General features: G+C 38.3%; 1 protein-coding gene across 7 annotated transcripts in view; it reads right to left on the minus strand.

The window, feature by feature from the left end:
* The window catches only part of NRXN2 (neurexin 2), a 200,491-nt gene that overhangs the window by 163,511 nt on the left and 16,964 nt on the right, over positions 1-20,016 (minus strand). For 4 of the 7 annotated variants that reach the window (XM_053449719.1, XM_053449717.1, XM_053449714.1 and 1 more), the window contains exons 3-5: positions 19,412-19,441; positions 12,174-12,475; positions 10,156-10,179 (exon numbers count right to left, since the gene is read on the minus strand). In XM_053449719.1, coding sequence (XP_053305694.1) covers positions 10,156-10,179; positions 12,174-12,475; positions 19,412-19,441 — 356 coding nt within the window. The remainder of the gene's footprint in view (positions 1-10,155; positions 10,180-12,173; positions 12,476-19,411; positions 19,442-20,016) is intronic. The other 3 variants (XM_053449718.1, XM_053449716.1, XM_053449713.1) reach the window with 1 other exon arrangement.

Here is a 20,016-nt window from a genome sequence, read left to right on the forward strand (position 1 = left end):
AGCTGGAGCAGTCTTGCCTTGAAGAATGGGCAAAAATCCCAGTGGCTAGACATGTCAAGCTTATAGAGATGTACCCCAAGAAACTTGGAGATGCAATCGCTGCAAAAGGTGGCTCTACATAGTATTAACTTGGGGGGGTAGATAGTTAAGCATGCTCAAGTCTTCTGTTTTGTGTCTGATTTCTTGTTTGTTTCACAATAAAAAAATAGTTTGCATCTTAAAAGAGGCATGTTGTGTAAATCAGATGATACACACCCCCAACAAATCCATTTTAATTCCAGGTTGTAATGCAGGAAAATAGAAAAAAAAGCCAAGGGGGTGAATAATTTTGCAAGGCATTGTACATCCTTTGTGCGGCTGTTCTTTGCAGAGGGCCGGCATATGAAGCCAGTTATCAGCACTCTACCCAGTGAGACTGCGTAAGAGATCTGTGCCAGGGGAGCGCACATCGCCACTATCAACTGCACAGAGATGACATTGGCCATTCAGGTGCATTTGGGAGACAGGGTAGTCTTGGTGAAATTCTGTTGCTGGGTTCATGTGCTAACGTGTAGAACCTTGTTGCAGTGTAACAAAGCTCACCATAACTTGGACACTATTACACTATATGGCAGATGGCAGTCTATTCCACCATACAACTGCCCTTACAGTAAAGAAGCCTTGGCTATGTTTAAGATGAAACCTCCTTTCTTTCAATCTTAAGGGATGCCCATGTGTTGTCTGGAAGGTAAACTTTATAAAGAGATTTCCAAAATTATCTTTGTATTGACCTTGGACACACAAAGAGGTTATTTTTTCCATAGAAAACAATCCCAATTTGGACAGCCTTACTTTATAATGGACATTTTCCATTCCTTTAATCAATTTTGTAGCTCTTCTATAAAACCTTTTTTGTAATGGTGCCCAAAACTGCACTACTTATCCTAGATGTGGTCTTACCAATGATTAATGATGGAGCAGGGGCAGAATAACAATGGGGATTTTGCCCCCAGGTGGGAAGAAACCTCACATTTTATTTAATAGCATGCACTGAGCAGAAAACATACAGTAGTTGTGTAGGTTAATGTGGGAGGTCAGATGGGGACCTTTTGGTGAATATGGTCCCTCCCCTGCAGGAGGGCTATTTGCAAAGACTATGAAAGATTCCATTATGGGTGTATGATCAGAGATGGCAGAGTTAGCTTCCTGACATGATCAGCCAGATAGAAGTGCTTTATTGGTCACATGTTAGAGTCCATCAGAGTGGAAAATTGTTTCCAATTGAGCTTCTATTCTTTTCCTCACTTTTCACACATCATGTCTTTCTGTCTCCTCTCTGATGAACCAAGTATAAAAATATTTTCTCACCCTTGACCACGCCCTTGGAAGCATCCTCGAACACTGTCCTGGAAATGGCTCAGTAAAAACCCTAGCCCCTGCAATGGAGTTCAGCCTGCAATCAGTGTGCATACAGTAAAATGTATTGGTGTCAATTCCATTATACTTTGAACATGAGAATAGGGCTGGAGTGGACCTTTAAATAATTAAAATTATTTTTGGAGCCACCCTAAGGCTTAGCCAGGGGTGCGCCACTAGCCATCCCCCCGCACCACTTCCTTCCTCTCAGCGCCAAGGAATTACATCATATCCTGGCACGTCTTCTTTTAAGGACACGTGTTACTGGACGGAAGTAAACTAAGGAGCATATTGGCACAGTCCTGCATAGAAACATAGAATTTAAAGGCGGATAACAACCATTTTTCTTGACCACAGAAAGCAAACTTTCCCAGCCTATTGGAAAACATGCATTATTTATTCCTCTCTTTCTATAGTATGCTCTTCTCCAATCAGCATAGACTAACAGCAGAGATGCATGATTGAGTTTCATAACTGCGCCAAGGTTGACAAAATAACTAGACAAACCACTCCTATTCAGTATACACTGATTGCTGGTGTGTTTGCTGAGAGTGTTGGAGAGCCTCTTGGACCTGCACCTAAGTAAAGCGGATCTGCTGGGGGTGGTCCTCCAACACCGGAATCCCCTAAGGCATGAACGATACAGGTATCATGGATGGTTGATATCTGTAGTTCACCAGAAAAGGGGAAAGCAGGGAAAGAGGCCGAAATAGCACTTCTGCAAATTTTGCCAAAGGTAGCAGGTTCAAAAAGTTAGTCAGGAATTGCTACAAGTCACGGTTGGCCCGCTCCGCTGACCCATTAGATTGCGGATGGTAGGCCGAGGAGGAGGAGAGTTGGATACCTAGCTGAGAACAGAAGCCACGCCAGAAAGGAGACAAGAACTGAATACCCCGATCAGAGATGATTACCTTGGGCACCATGTAGCCGATAGACCTCTGAACTCCAATACACTGGCCAATTCCTTCACCTAAGCTTTTTAAAGGGAAAATAGTGAATCATCTTAGACAAGCGATCGACAACCATGAGTATCACACTGGTAGGTCAACAATAAAATCCATGGCACCATGCGACCATGATCCTTCACCACAAGGAACGGATTTTGGATGGCCCACTGGAAGGTGTTGGGGTCTTCACACAAACCGTACAGGCCGCAAAAAAAAGCCTTGATGACCTTACGGATCTCTGGCCCCCAAAAAAGTCAGGATACTGACCATAGCAGTTGCTTTTTTCGCAGGTAACCCGTTGATTTGGTGTCAAGGTAAGTGTGAAGTACCTAAGTCAGGATACTGACCATAGAAGTTGCATTTTTCGCAGGTAACCCGTTGATTTGGTGTCATGGTAAGTGTGAAGTACCTAAGTGCGTAAGTTATCAGGTAAGAAACAGGTAGTAGCCCCAATTTGATCCGCCTGAATCTTATCTCTTGGGGGGGTAATGCTGGTCCAAATGGTGGCAAGAATAAGGTCCAGAGGTATCACAGAACAAGAAAGACTCTCCTCTTTTGCACCCGAGAATTATCGTGACATGGCGTAGGAGCGTATACGGCCCATCAGACTTGCCTAGGGGTCAGGTGCTTAGCCTTGGACAAGTACATTAGGTTTCTGTGCCTTCAGTCTTTGAGAGCCAGTATAATCGCTAGGAGTTCACAGCTATTAATTTCATATTTGCATTCCGTAGGGATTAACTTCTTAGAGAAGAAACCACAGGGATGTAACTGGCTCACAGGAGTTGTATGTTGAGACAGGAGGGCACCTACTCCTGTCTAAGACGCATCAACCTTGAGAATTAAGGGCAGCTCGAATTTAGGATGTGCCAAGATGGGTGCCGTGGCAAAAGCAGTCTTGAGGAACTCTAAGGTTTTACTTGCTTCCGGGGGCCAGTAAGAGTGTGTGTGTGGGGGTTCAGTCAAGGGCTTCACAAGGGAGGAGAAATGAAGGATACATTTCTGATTGTAATTGGCGAATCCGAGAGACCTTTTGATAGACTGGAGACCTACAGGTCAAGGCCTATCTAGTTAGTTTCTTAGGGTCCATCACAAAGCCAGTCTCGGAAATGACATACCCCAGGAAGGTTTGTGATGAAACTTGCATTTCTCAAGCTTTCAAAAGAGGTTATTTTCTCACAGCCGTTTTAATACACGAATAATGTCGGCGTGGTGATTCTCCATGGATTTGGAATGAATCAGTATGTCATCCAGGTATAACACTACACACTGTTGCAGCATGTCCCAGAGGATGTAATTTATGAATTCCTGAAAAACCGTGGGAGCATTACATGGCCAAAGGGCATTATGAGGTATTCTTAATGCCCGCTCCTGGTGCCTGGCTCCCAAAGCTGAATGACCTTGTGGTAAAGAACCCCTATAGCCATAGGTGTGGGTGTGGTCTCATGGGTAATGTGGAAAGGGTGTAGGGGTCTACTATCAATGACCACTATAGAGAGTGGACAGGCAAGGAGCTGCAGAGGAATCAAGTGCTTTTGTACAAAAGCAGTATCAATGAAGAGGCCTGCTGCCCCTGAAACTATAAGTGCCTCAGTATGAATCGAATGAATGTCATTGTCTAAGCAAATGCTCCTTTTAGAAAGGCCTTTCTTTGAGTATGGAATTGATTAGGATGCAGAAAGAGATCAGCTCTTCCAAGTTACTAGGAAGGTCCCGTGCAGCAATCTCATCCTTGATGTTATTGGATAGCCCATGAGAGAATGCTGCCCTAAGAGCTTCATTGCTTCAGCCCACCTCCCCTGCCAGGGAACAAAGCTCGATGCCATATTCAGAGCCAGTGTATGTACCCTGCCGAACGGACATAAGCTGCTTAGCAGGTGGCCTGACAGGAAACAAGAAATACCCTTTGGAAGGAGGACACAAATTCAGGGTAATTGTGTATGACAGGCTTTTGTCTCTCCCATAGCGGGTTAACCCAAGCCAGGACCTTCTCTGACAGCAAAGAGATGATGAAACTCACCTTGCTTCTCTCAGTAGAAAATGCCGTGGAACTATTTGCATATAAATCCCTGGTTGAGAAACTATCTGCACTGATTTGGGTCGCCCCATGGCCCTGAGGAAGCGGGGCAGACCCAGTCATACCTCTGAGTGTGATTGGTGAGGATGTTTTAGTGGGTGTCATGGTGATTGTGTGTGCTCTAGTGCCTATATTAGTTACCATGGAGGGGCTAAGGGGCCAGGGGGACACTCAACTTTATCTGCCCCCAGGTGCAGCCCTCCTCTCCCCTTCATGATCTTCCTACATGAGTAACATAACTTTCTCTTCTTAGATGATGCTGGATTTTGACTCTGATTATAATACTCATATTAGTGGAGCAGAACATATATGATATATTGTACCATACAATACCCAAATCACCAATGTTACAGTTTGCTTAAAATAATTTAAATAGAAATATGTTCTGCATTATTACACTACAGGCATTATATCTCCCAGCCTATGAGTAAGCAATATTGTTTAAACTTCATTGGGTAGTTCGGTAGATATATATTTTTTTTAACTAGTTAAGACGCCACTAGTGCAAATGAGCGTTTCAAGGTATGGTTGTGAAACTATGGGTTCCTCTTAAAGGAAGCTAGAAAAAAATACCAGAAGTCCATTCTGGAAGCTGATTTTCACTCATGGTGAATTAGCAAGTGAGGACTGACAACAATCAGGCCAAGTGCAGCAATATTTAAGCTGAGGCAGTCTGGGTAACATATTATACTAGCATATGCGCTCATCTCTCCCCTCATCCCTATTCGCTCTCTTGCCTCCTCTTTCTCTTTCCTCCCTCCCCTGTCTTCCAAAATTGTACGGGAATAACTAACAGATCACATTGAAGAAGTACTTACATTCACAGAGGTATGCCCTAATTAGAAATACAATATAGCAATATTTATAAGTGTCAATATTAAGCTAAAAACATATGGCATTGTTTTTTTAAAAAAAATACTACCTATAGTTTATTTTGTCTATTTAAAACCTGATAGCATGGTTTAAAGGAAAACACATTTATACATAAAGCATTTTTGTATTAATCCTATAGGCAATATCCTGTCATCTCTCCAAGACTGGACTAAGCACTCTGTATCTGCTGTCAAAAGCTATGTTTCTGCAATGACATAATTCATAGTCAGTAACAGATAGGCAGACCTGGGAACTCTCCGGGTTTGACCAGGAGATTGCTGGATGAAGCACTGCTTCTCTGGTTCTCCGGGTCAAAACCTGAATCCTCCGGGTCGTATGAGCGTTGTCTTGACGAGCCCCGCTCCCCGCCCATTTTCCCTTTAACAGGAGGTGTTTCCCACGGATGTCAGGGAACCTGCCAATGACGTCAGTAGGAACTCCCACCAACGTCACGGGACCACCCGCTAACGTCAGTGGGCAGTCCTGGCCGCGCCCCGCAAACTCAGATGCTATCAGGTGACATTATAGTCAGAATCCAATAAGAGCAGACAGGAGAGGTTCGGAAAACCCCAGGAATCTTAATTCCTCACTCTTATTTTAATGCAGAGTAGAGGGCTACAAATTGGTATTTTCCTATCTGCAATGCATCCTTTACATATTTCAAAGTCAAACAGCCAAGGTCAAAAGCCACCTAGGTTGTACTATAATTACCACTATTGCTACATTCCAGTGGCCCGAAAAAAACTTTACATTAATCAACAGAGCATAAAGAATACCTATATGTTCATTTTATGTATTTTATGTTACTATAACTATAATTCATAGATGTTACAAAAGCACATTAATAGTTTCCTTATGCTTATCGTGTGTGGCACACAATATAATATTTCACATTGTGTATCCAATAATATAAATATATTATTCTTAATCTTATATCTTAATTAGGAAAATTGATTTAAAGAAAGAAAAGAAAAGACAGACAAAGGGGTTGGCAAGGAGGAGGTTCAAAAAGTTGGGGATGGAAGAAATGGAGAGGAATTGATAAAGAAACGTTTGACAGAAGAGAAGGAACTAAACAACTGACCATTCATCACCTAATGAAATGTTATATTTTGTCAGTAATCTATATTCTATATGCAAAGAGGAGTGCATAATGCAGTTTGTCTTAACCTCTGCACAGAACGTTTCTAAAGTTTATATCTTATTTTATCAGATTATTTCCTTTGTAGAGCAGTGTAAAGTGCACCATATAGCATCTTTAGGCTTTCTATCTTTACAGAGCAGTGTGTAATATGTTCATTCCTTAGATGTTCACGGTATCGTGTGTGTGGCCAGTCTAGTCCACATTTCTTGCATGCTGCTTGAGCCTGCTCTGTATATGCTAGTTTTAGTGGATGTAGTCTTATTTTGGTCTGTAAGCCACACATTCAAGGACAATAAGGGCAGGTAAAGCGTAAAATATGATCTATAATTTGCAGTAGCAAAGAACCCTAGAATTTGGATACCACACAATACATTTTGCACAGACATTTTACAGGAGCCTTGAGAGAATTTGTGGCCAAAGTTTATATGTGAATACCAATTTTCATATATAGACTGTTTTCATGCTCTGTTTAATTAATATAAAGATTTGTTCCCTGATAAACCATGGTCAGCTGCATTTCTTGGCCTAGGTAGACTACCCCTCTGTACCAGGTGATCAGGATTTCAGTGGGCTGTAGCTTAATGGGTCAATTGGGGTGAAAAACCTTGAAACTGGCTCATCTAAATGCTGGCAAAGACCTCTTCAATATTGATCCCTCATATGTACTACCCTAGTAGAGCAACGCATGAAGTTATGCTGTCTGCAGTAAGAGGATGGGCAACGCTTAAAAGCAAGTCCAGGAGGCTTGTGAGAAAGCTGTTCCAGGTCAGGCCTAGGGCAGTATATCAGTTAAATATAACTGACTATGATTATCTGTCTGAAAAGTAACCATGTTTGCACATTTATTTAAGTATTTCTCTCCTTACTATTACTCCACTTACGCATCACAACTTTTTGGCAGGTTACATTTTTTTAAAGTACAAATTTGTCTCCACATAAATTGTAACCACCATATTATAAACAGGAATGTACTATGAAGCTTACAAGACAACCTTTTATTCATCTGAATCAGGCTTAAATTCTTACTTTTAGTTGACCAATATAATTTGTATTGTATACACCAGCACAGTGTTCTTCCAAAGTCTCCCCACAATTGAAAAGGATTCAGGTTGGAGGTTAGAGTTAGGAAGGGGAGAAGCTTTGCAAAAGGGATAGGACGTGGTAGTTAAGGAGGTACAGGAAGAGATGTATAGTATTAGTGAGAAGTTAGTGGACCCCCTCAGAGGAACAGACCAGACACAAAAATGTTGATTAGTAAACAAGTCATTAATTAGATTTCATTTTATTAGTAATCAAACCTCAAGTTAAACATGTCACAGATCACAAGAGAAGGGACATGCAGGAGTAGGAGGAAGGTCATGCAGTTAATCCCTCCATGGACAGAGAGATACAAACAAAGCTCTGGCCAGGGAGAAATTGAATCGTCTGGCATGCAGTTAATGATGTTAATGGTGAAAGGGGAGGTTCATTCACATCATGCGCAAAACCCCATTATAGGTGAAAGCAAGTGTAGAGAGTACAGATGAGGAGACTATAAAGCAGGAGGCAGAATACAAAAATGTATATGACACAGAAAGTAAAAACATGAAGTTGGTGTGAGATATTACATAAGGATAAGAAATCCTTAAAGAGACATAGTCAAACATGTGTAGCTAAAGTAATATACAGACTGAAATCTAAAAGTAAAGAAAGTGTCAAGAGAAAATGTCTGCACTGGCCATTGGCAAACAGAGCAAATGTCCAGTTGGTCAGTGGGTCTGGGTCTATATCTCAATTACATAGCAAGTGTAGTCACTAAGCATTTGGATCAATGTGCTTTAAACACATGGCCCTATTTGTGGCTTCAGCCTGGCAATGACCAATAAATAATTAGTTGAAAAATCAAACAATAAAAAGATAAATAAAAGATAGAAGGGTTGAATACTATCATGTTAGTAAGCAAGGAGACGTAATTAACGTGGAGGAAATGGATTTTCTTAGAGCATGCCGTGTTAAAGTCCCACCCCCGCTTATTGCATGCACAGTCTGAGAAGGGAGTGATCTATAATGGCAGCCAAATAAATCATACTTTTGGACAACCACTAAAAAACAGCAGGAAAGAAGAGGTAGGAATGTATGTTGTGTAGATAGGGTAAGATATTTTAAATGTTTGTAGGGGAGAGGTAGAATAATTGTGACAAAAGACTATAAAGGAACATGATATAGGGTGAAGAAATAAATAATGACCTCCATATAGGTAAATTGGAAGGATATTTGTATTTATCCCACACCATCCCTTCATACCACCCCCCAACCTATTCCAAAGGCTGCCATGAGAGACCCCACCCTCCAACCATCCAGAAGTACAGGAAGCTGATGTAATGCTGTGATGTTATGTCGATGATTCAGCAGGGTTATTGAGAAAGTGGTACAGAGAGGTAGGCAAAGGGTTTAAAGTTAAGGGGGTTAAATATGAGAGGCTAGCAGAAACTAAAAAAAAAAATAAATAAATAAAAATAATTAAAATAAATTGAAAAATGCACACAAAATTACATATTAAACTTTCTTTAAAAAAATATGATTAAAATCATAAAAAGCAGCCATGAAGTTTCACAATCCTTTAGCTTTTGCTTATATATAGCATGTCTTCTGATAGACACAGGGTGTCACAGACATTTGCTGGCACCTGGAGTAACCACCAAGTGTTGTGCTTGGTGACTATAGTGCATCATCCTATACCATTTCTAATATACAGACAATCAGGGAAATGACAATACATTCAAAATGCCCTTCTTGTACATCAAGAGTCTTGAACAGCCAAACTAATGTAATGCAGCCGTATAGCCATGACTTTATTGCTTTACCAGTGGCCTGATTGCAACATGAGATGACTATAGAATGTTACATGGAAATTATTAGTGGTTTACATCTGGGCTATTCTGCCTCAACATGTTTTAACATACTGCTCTGGATGACAAAAAATACTGTAAGTAAATGTGGCTTTACACATCATTAACCTAACACTGACTAGAGGTAAACACATTACAATAAAAAAACTGCAGTTTCACTATTTACCACAGGGTGTCACCATCATACCCCAGTAGCTGCATGACAATTCCATATGGTGTATATAGTATACCTTTTGAGTAGTCATGATTTCAATGTATTACCGATAACATAATGCCTGTAACACAAGTGGAACACTTTTCTGTCTAATGCATGAATTCACATTTGATGCACCATCATTCACTGCCATTTAGAATGGCTGCTACCACAAACAAAATGACATCCAACCTGGCTATAAAGGAGCATATGCTATAATCTAAACAACTAATACGAAACGCTTGTTTACTGAAATAACACACACTATCTAGTATATAAAAATAATGTACACTGATTCAATTTCTTGAATCCCCATTGGCATTCCTTCCCTAAAGCTGAACTTTAAACTCCCTTTAAAATTATGCTGCTTGAAAACACAGTTATAAAAAAAAGACAAATTAAATTAACAAAAATAAAAAAAAAGATAGTTGATCACTTAAAATAAGGTGAAAAAACATATAGGTGAAATGTTTTTTTTCTCAAAAAAAAAAAAAAGTAGGATTTAAGGGTTGGAGGTGATAGGGTAAGAGAGGTTGAGGACTTTTGTTTTTTGAGCTGTGAACGGAACAGAAGACAGGAGCTGGAATAAACCCCAGGGGTACAATTGGAGTGATATCTACCAGGTAATGGAGTTTGTTTACCAGAGCATGTCCGATGCCTGCATGCTTTAACACGAGCGGAAAGAGATAAAAAAAAAAAAAGATATAACACAAGTGTGAAGGAGGACAAAGATGTTCCCCCTTGAGTATCACCTCCCCTCCAGCCTTCTACCCATCCACCTTGACCCAAAAGAAGAAACGCTCAAGGAAACAGGGAGGACAATGTTTCTTTGCAGCTGGTGGAGATAAAACGTTAGTAGTGGGAGCAAGTGAGAAAGGAAGGAGAATCAGGAGGGTAAAGGTATTTGATAGATAGTGAGACATTGAGAAAGGAAGAGTGTGATATATATAATAAAAAATATAAAAGAGTGCGGGGAATTTTATAAGTAAGTTCTTTGTAAAACATGAAACATTACAATATCAGAGCACCACTTTACAATTAAAGTGAAAAGGAGACCAGTACTGTAATGTAATAAAGAGAAGAGCCTGGAGGCAATTCATTGGAATGCCTGTCAGTGCTCACATGCTCTTGAGGAAGCAATAAGTCTTGTATTAAGACAGCAAAGCAAATATTTAAACAAAGATAGTATAACTAGAATATAACAAAGGATTCCCAAATGTCTGATAAATACAAAATACAATTGCAATATAGAAAATTACTTTTGTAAAGAAAACATGAAGATAGTGAAGGTAATTTGTTGGAATCCTCATGTTTCCGCATATTTTGCGCAATTAACAACAGAATATGAAATAAACTCAACCTAGTGATGTATATTACAATGACATTTTTTTATTTTACAAAATTTTGGGAACAGGAAACATTGCTATTTAAGAAAAGAATTAATTTAAGATGTTATATTATACATTCAGTTTCAAACGAACAAAATACTATAATATCTTGAAACCCAAAGGGAATGTATAACGAATATTAACTTTTTCTAAACCTTCTTAAAGTACATACATACATATATATATACATACAACTTATATGGAAAAATATATTTGATTTTTAAAAAGAAAACTATAATAATTGAGATTGGATAATTACAATAGTATAGCTGTGCAATGTCTATACTATTACTATACTATTACTATTTGCACAGGTATTTAGTATCGTTTTAATATTGTAACAAAATTGCAGTAAAGGGGCACCCTTGTAATGTAAGACAGAGAAACATGTAAGATATATAAATACTCCAATAAAGCATGTGCAAAAGGCCAGCTTGCTACGGGTCAGGATTAAACCACAGAATGAGCCTTGTTTGACCACAAAACATAGTGAATTTAATATGCATCTAATATGCCTGTAAATGTTGGAAAAAGAACTATGCTCTGATAACTAGACAAAGCTGGAAAGACATTAATCTGTATTAAAAGTTAACCATTTCTACATAAAGCTAGACTTCTGTCAGATCAAGGATTAGTATGTAGTTAAGTAATAGTTAATAGCGTCTAGCTATTAGCATTGTGATATACTGTCCAAAAATCGTTGTTTTATAGCCCCAATTGGATACTGAGGTCTTGACAGCACTATGACTAGTACTATTATGTACTGCTCTGTGCACTATGGACTAGGCAAACAGAAATTCAGTGACCATTCCTGTGGATTTGCATCGCTTAGACTTTAACCTTCAAGAAAATGATCAAAACATAAAACATGCACAATATTTCTAACTGCAGACATACAAAACAAGACAACATGCACCCCATGTTCAAAAAGGAAACTGCCCTGATCTAGAGGGAGTAGGCTACAAAGTTAGGCCTAATGTTAAGAAAAGAGAAACAATGCTACTAATTATGCCGTTTTTTAATAAAAGTTGTCAATGTTGTATAGTGCATATAATATCCAGAAATAAAGAGAGACAAACTATTACTAATAGGCCACTGAGTGTACTGCGGGCATGTCAGATCAAGTAGTATTTGTTATTGCTAGTAAGAAATAGTATAACCTGATCTGATGAAGGAATAACAAAGCAGATACAGAATTGGAAAGTTGATACTTAAATAAATGAAAAATGCATCTGCCCCAGAAATAACCAGATAGATACTTCCAGACTTACCTGCCGTAGGTTCCTGGTGACTTTGACGTCATGCCAGCTGTTGTCATTGAACTTGCCATTGACCGGTTCCACTAAAGCTTCAAAAGCACCAGACCCCAGGTTGATGACCAACCACACTGCGCCACTTTTCAGTGAAAGATTCACATAGTCTGCCGATTTCCCTGTATGGAGCATCAGCCCATTACGCTGGAGGGTTCGGAAGGAGAGAGTGATTTCATCTGCGCTGCTCTGGATAGGGCTGTGGGACAGGTCATAGCAGAAAAACTCATTCCCTCTGAATGTTGCCGCGTATTCCTCCTTCCCTGGGATATATGGAAAGTGTGAAGTGAAGACAGCAAGTGTGAGAGAGAGAGGAGCAAGACTGAATTATCAGAGTGGAGGCAAGATATTAACCATACAGTCATTGTTTGGGGGAAAGATATTGAGCATTTTTATTAATGGATACAAAGTAGCTAGAATATATGGAAACAAATCAAAAACACAAAACGATAGAGTAAAGAAAGTTATAGTAAGTGGAAAAGCACATGAGATAAGTTAGAGAATGATGTAGGAAGTTAGAAAATAGAATGAAATTAGGTTGTTCATAAGATGCAGAAACTAAAGCTATGGGAATTAAGAAGAACATATAAGATAAAATTACAGAAAATGAAACAGTTGATGACACATTACTTCACACATAATGCACTGTTCAAAATGTAGAATATGTAAAGCTCATAGGTGTGGAATATTATAATGGACTAAACCTTAAGATCTAGAGATCTTTCCAAGGTTCTTTTCAAATTTCCAAATAATCGACAACTTACAATAGCGATTTAAGTATCCATTAACAAAATATATAATGCACAAAACCTCAATAGAACATGATCTAGGTATAGAGGGACAAATTTCTATTGCATAACTGAGGTCCTTCATGTTATAGACCCCAGTCAAAAACAATTTGTAACATATGAAGTCTCTTTATTTCTACAGTATTGACATTCTGAAATAACTAAATCCATTATAAACATTTTTATTTGTATGTTTTCGTTAAATAAATTAAGCTTTCACTCTAACACATTTTCACTAGCAACCCAACCTTACTAATTTTTACTATATAAATTAACTTAAATATAAAATAAAAACATAAAATAATCTAACAAGGCAAGAAATGAGGCTCCATTGACACTGCTTACATGTGGTTCTCTGTAAAAAGTGCTCCTTGCCAGTGGAGTGGGGGTTATTAAATAACCATGGGTGAATAAGATTCTATAAATTGTACCGTCCTTTAAGGGTGGCAGGGGTGGATTAACAATGGTAGGAAGGCGACACCATTGGTGCGTGTCATTTCTGTAGCACTAGGGTGATATGGGAGGACAAATGGGGGCCCACTTGGTGCATGGAGGTCCTTTCACGTAGTAGGGGCACCTGCAGAGACTCTGACAGACTCCATTACGGTGTATGATCCATGATGGCAAAGTTAAGAGTCCTATTTCCTGTGACAGGATCAGCCTGTAAGAACTTTATTATTTGCGTTACAGTTAGTAAGCATGCAAGCTACATGGAGTAGCATGTAGGAGCTGGGTTATGTTTTTATGGAAGTCAGTCTGTATGACTTTCAGCGAGGATATCTCTATATGCATGTGGTTGGACATATTAAGCATATCTGTATATTTATATAATTATAAATATGGACAAAGTATTGGGACACCGGACCATTACACCTGGACTTTTATGACATTGCATTCTAAATACATACATATTAATACTTAGTCCCCCCCCTTTAAAGCTACAACGGCTTCCACTATTCTGGGAAGGCTTTCCACAAGATTTTGGAGTGTTTCTGTGGGAAATTTTGCCCATTTATACAGTAGCCCATTTTTGAGGTCAGGTACTGATGTTGGATGAGAAGGCCTGGCTCGCTATCTCTGTTCCAGTCCCAGTGCTAAAGGGGACACACCAAGACATCTTGAACAATGCTATGCTTCCAGAGAGGACCAACTACATATTAATGTCTATTTATTTAGAATGTAATATCATAAAAGTCCCTGTTGGTGTAATGGTCGAGATGTCCCAATACTTTTGTCTATATAGTGTATGTATTATGCCTATGTTTCTATGTATATCAGTGTAGCAGAAGAAGGACAGAAGCAGCTTCCATGAGTGTAAACATTATACTACCTTATCTGATGGGTACTTGGTTATGTGTGGACATTCAGTTAGCTGGGAAAAAAACTCTGCTTGGCATCAGGGCCGGCCCGACCATGGAGCAGAGTGGGGCAATTGCTCCAGGCGGCACTTTTGAAAGGGTGGCACTTTGCCACCCCAAGCCCTTTTTTTTTTTCTTAAGCAGAAGAGAGAGAGGGCGCCGAGTGGTTTTCGCTTACCAAGTTCGGCGCCCCTCTCTCTCCTCTGCGAGCCCTCTAGCTCGGTCTCAGTGCCGGCTTGTAATGCTGAGCGCCGGAAGATTACGTCATTTCCGGCGCTCAGCATTACAAGCCGGCACCGAGACCGAGCAGGGAGACTCGCCGCAGGACTGCTTAAAGGTAAGTACAAAGGGGAGGGGGGTAGGATAGATAATAGGGAGGGAGAGGAAGGGTAGATAATAGGGAGGGAGGGACAGGAAGGGTATATAATGGGGGGGCGGCAGAGGAAGGGTAGATAACGGGGGGGGGGCATTTTAAACTTTGCCCCAGGACGCATTATGTCTTGGGCCGGCCCTGCTTGGCATGATAGTCCCCCTGGCCTTGTTTGTGTTTACCTTCCTGTCCCCTTAAATAAAATTTCTGTGGATGCTAGTGCCCGGGGTTTTCCAATCCCAGACTGAATTGTGCTCTAACTGCCTCTGGGTAGGGTAACAACATTGGCCATGTTTTTCAAGACACATAATTTTTACATATTGCTGACCAGTCCAGGTAAAGGGCTGCCTTGTAGAATGGGGGTGTATATCTAATTGGTTCCCTTCTATACATCCCACATACTACAGGGCAGCACTTTACCTGAGTTGGTCAGCAATATGTAAAAATGATACGTGTCCTGAAAAACATGCTCGATGTTGTCACCCTACCTATGAGTGAATAACAAAGAATTGTAGAAAGAAAATGTAGCCCTGCTGAGCAGCCAATGATTTGTAATGCACTGTGTCTGTCTAAGCCACTCTTGGACCATGGAGGGATAAATCATAAAAATAAAAACTCTTCTAATACTGGGGCCTCAGGTGCACAAGAGTATATAAGTACACTCTCATACAGGCAGCAGCAATATTTCAAACCATTGCCATCAGGTAAAGATGGATTTCTTTAGTTTTTTTTATTTTTGTGGGAGTTTGAGTCAGGCTTTTTTATATTTTCAGGAGGCTTCTTACCATGAAAATATAAGAACCAGGGCTTCAGCGATCATTACTGGATAGGCCCTTAAAAAGGTAAATTATCTTTACTTTTCTACAAGTGACGCCCTTTGGTTGCCACCCTCATAAGCACCCAACGGGCGCTTGGCTAAACCCCATCCTCTTGCCAGGGGTATTGAGTGTAGGCAGGGTTTTTAATTGTTTGTTTTCAACTTAACACCCTCCATCCCACAGGACAGGAATGAAGGGTGCAAAGAGGCGCAATTTTTTAACCCCTCCTTCTTACTGGTACCAGGAAAAGGAGTAACGGGAACATTATTCAACCTCTCATCCCCATTAGCAGAGGCAGAATACAAATAGGCCTATATAGGCCCAGGGTTATTTTGTTACCCCAATACACACTGGGTGGGAGAAGAATATGGCATTTTTTGTTTACTTTTTTTAATGATTTATTATAATTTTTTTCTTTAATGTTAATGTAGCAGTTGGGCCTGGAGCTTACAAAATTAAACTCAGAGGCACGGACATAACCTCACAAACACTCACAGATTAGTGAATCTATACTAATTTTATTTTCTCATTAGTTTAATGTTATGTTATTATTTATTTTGGATTAATTATTAACTAATGCTTAACTATATTTTTATATGTATAATGTCATAACACGGCTGAATTGTCTGATTATATTTTCTTTAACTCGATTAATTATTCTTATTACAAAATGTAATTCAGTATTATTTTTGACTGTAGAAGATAATAATAAGCTTCAGAAAAGAAGCAGTTGTGTATTTAACTATGTATGTTTAAATTTTGCTATAATTATTATAACATTTTACAGTTTATGATATATCATTAAGAACAACCATGACTGCATTCGTTTTCCATCAATATTTTATGATCATGCTGTCCTTTTGTACTATTTCCGCTGGCAAACTTTGCAGTTAAAGTACTACTTTTTTTGTCCTTCTCTTTACCATATACTTAACTATGTAATGACCTCACTAAAGGGAGAGTTAGCAGGACAGTTGCAATTTTAACTCCCTCGCCTCATTATTTGTTATGATGGGCTAGCACTAGCAAGTTTCTCTAGCTAGAAAAGATGTGCAGACGCTGTATAGTGTGTAATTCATTGATTCAAATTTGCTGTATTCATCATGTTAGCAAACATCACAAAAAGAGACAGAACTTGTAAATGAATATTCTAGTCTGTACCAAATGCGTATAGTTGTGTTAATTTCAAAGATGAAGGCATCTGTAGACATAAGAGATACATTTTTTGGGGGTGAAATGGAAGGAAAAAATAAACTTCTGTACAATAATTGGTCCAGCTTGGGCCCATATGTTCCTCTATACTCCTATAGAACAAAGTACATACAAAGCTTGTTTATCCACAATCTTTTTTACAGAAAGAAAATATGCATATTATATTTTTTTGTTACTAGAAAATATTACAACACAAGATAACAGTTTATGAAAGTGTCACATTCAGACATTTTCCTCAGCACAACGGCATTCACAATACTGCAGGAAGAAAAGCACACAAAAAATGTCACTACAGTGAAATGCACTTATAAATATAAATGCCTTAGGCTCATTCAACATATGGCACTAAATCCCTATTTCCATTCCACATCCAAGCTATTAATTCTCAGAATCTAAGGAGGAATTTTCAAACCATTACTGAATTAATTACCATATCGTTTCCTACTGTAGAACATATTAGATTGTCACTTGGATGTCCAGAAGAAAGACTCTTTTTTCATAACTACCTTAGTATCCAAAACATACATGTTATCATGGATACTGTACCACCACAGAACACAATGTAGGGGCAAATGGAATCTATAAGTATTTTTATATATAATATATTACATTCAGAACTATGTTTTATAAACACTCATTTCAACATAAAGGGAAACTATAAGAAAAATCTATAAACAAAAACACAAGTTTTAACATATCTCAAAGCAGACTGGAATACAATAGCCAACACATTCCACATAACATATAAGACATACATATACGCAATGCAAGGTTTGAAACAAAGGTTACTGAGACAAATTGGCGTATGTACAATGACACAACCAGACAGCAGCACATAGATGCAATCACACATACACACTAACATTTGATTCCTATAAAAATATACAACAGTCATGGTATTCTCTGGGTTTGTACGTGTTAAGCCCTCTCTCTGGAAGCAAGGGCTAGCAGAGCAATTCATGCAAACAAAGAGCACACGATGGAGAAACCAGTAATGTGTTGAATGCATAGATAAAGGAATATCCCACAAATGACACCATGCATCAAAACACATGCATGCTTATAACTAAACAGTTGTGTGAGTCTGCAACTGCGTGCATGTGAAAAAAAAACAATAAAGATGACGGTACAAGAAGGGAAAAGAGAATAGAGGAAGAGAGAAAGCAGCAGATCCCTTAAAATGTTATAATATATGTATACATAAAACCCTATTTATATATATATATATATAAGGAATGTATACTCATTTGGAGTTTATATTGTTAGCTATATTAAATCCACAATGGACTATAGATTAATCATTATTCTTAGCACTAGTAGTTGTATAAAACACAAAATCTACTGATTAGTGGCAACACAATGTTGGAATGCTCCTGGCATGGGTTTGGTGTGGTCTACAAGAATGACTTTCAATTAAATTAAACATAACCACCTTGTTTTTAACAGTATTATGTTATCACTGACCAAATATGGTCTTGGGGAATGTACCTTTCCTTATACTAAATTCTGTATTTTCCAAGTATTTATTAAATAAAATCTAGACGATATTTTTAATGTGTTAGATTTACAACATTGTTAATCTGTCCTTGATTTTTTATCTTAATCCATGTGCAGTTATATTAATTTCATTTTTGGTTTTAGTTATTTCCTGGCGAACACACCTCCGGCACATCATATAGCTTGGGGGCAGGAAAGGTTAAAATGCATATGAGGGGTGCTTTAGAATCGTTTGCAAGAGATACATCACAAAGGTACCGTGCAGCTTTTGTGCGTTAAAGTGCAAATAATAACTGGAGTGTCCCTTTAAGTTATTTCTATATATATATATATATATATATATATATATATAACCAAATCCACTAAAATTCACTTTTAAGGCACACGCCTGGTCTTCCTCCCTGGTGACAAATTTTATTCTGTTTTATTCTGTCACAAGGATTTAAAATGTTGCAGCAACTGCAGGGTGAAAAGTCAGGTGCATTTAGTCAATTATTATGCCTCTCCAAAAAAGTTCCCATTTTGTTGTTTAGCCTAATAAAATATACCAAGAATCCCAGGATTCAAGAGGTTTAAATCAATTATATGAGTGTTTATTTTTAATATCACTTTTACTTTTAATTTTATATTTAAAAAGTGCTATCTTATATACTGTTTTCATTTCTATGTTGTATTTAAAACAACAGCCATAAAATAATTTTTATTACCATGTTGTTATACCAAAACTAGTTTGAGCTAATGCATCATTTTCGAAACAAGGATGAAGAGGCATAGAGAGAAAAGTGGGTAGTAAAAGTACAGAAGAGAAAGAAAACCATGGCTAAATAAGGTGTCACAGATAAGACAGAAGGAGAGAAAATACAGATTAATTGTCATGTGAAGAAAAAAGGACCACACTGAAAAAGAACAGAAATCTCAATAAAAGACATTTACAAGTTGTCTGTTTATTCTCCCAATGAATAAATATGAAAATGGAAATGATTGAAACCAATGATGCATGAGACACACATGGAGAAAACAGAGAATGTAGAAGAATGTAAAATGGAGTGATGAAAAGTTTTTTAAAAAAAAGAAAATAGGCAGAATGAAGGGCTAAGGATAGTAAAAGAAAATCAAAGGATAAGGAAAGAAAAGAAAAAGTGGATTAAATTCGTACCTTGGTTGCTTAACGTCAGATGTGCTGGAACTTCAGATTTGGGGAAAGGGAGTAAAATCAGAACAGAGTGAGGGTGGGGAGAATAAAGGAAGAAAGAAAGAAAAAAAACGAATAAACGACAAGTTTAGAGTAACTTCACAAAAATAAATTAAAAGAAAACTAAAAAAGAAGTTTTCTGAAGTTGTTTTAGTTTTTAAATGCCACAATTTAAAAGTTTGGGTTAAAGGGAATGGGTTATTATTTTTTTTAATTTGTGACAGGCATCTCGCCCCATTCACGGAAAGGATGGGAAAGGTAGGTTAGGGTAAGGGAGGTGGGACGAGAAAGGGACTGGGGTTGGGGGGGGGAGAGATGCCAAATAAAAAAAAACAGAAACAAAAAGAGAGAGATATGGCTTTTTAAGTTTTGGTTTCATTGAGAAAAAGAAAAAGCATTTGGAAGAGAGCAAGAAGAACAGAAGAGTTTAAGTAAGAGATCAGATAAGAAATGATACAACGAAGACAGGAAAGAGAGAATTGGATATAGGAAAGAAAGGAAGAACAGAAAAGCCAAATGCTTTTTCTTTATATATATTTATATATATAGGATGGAAACACACATAGAAA

Source organism: Spea bombifrons, chromosome 10, assembly GCF_027358695.1.
Source record: "Spea bombifrons isolate aSpeBom1 chromosome 10, aSpeBom1.2.pri, whole genome shotgun sequence".
In the NCBI taxonomy this organism is placed as follows: Eukaryota; Metazoa; Chordata; class Amphibia; order Anura; family Pelobatidae; genus Spea; species Spea bombifrons.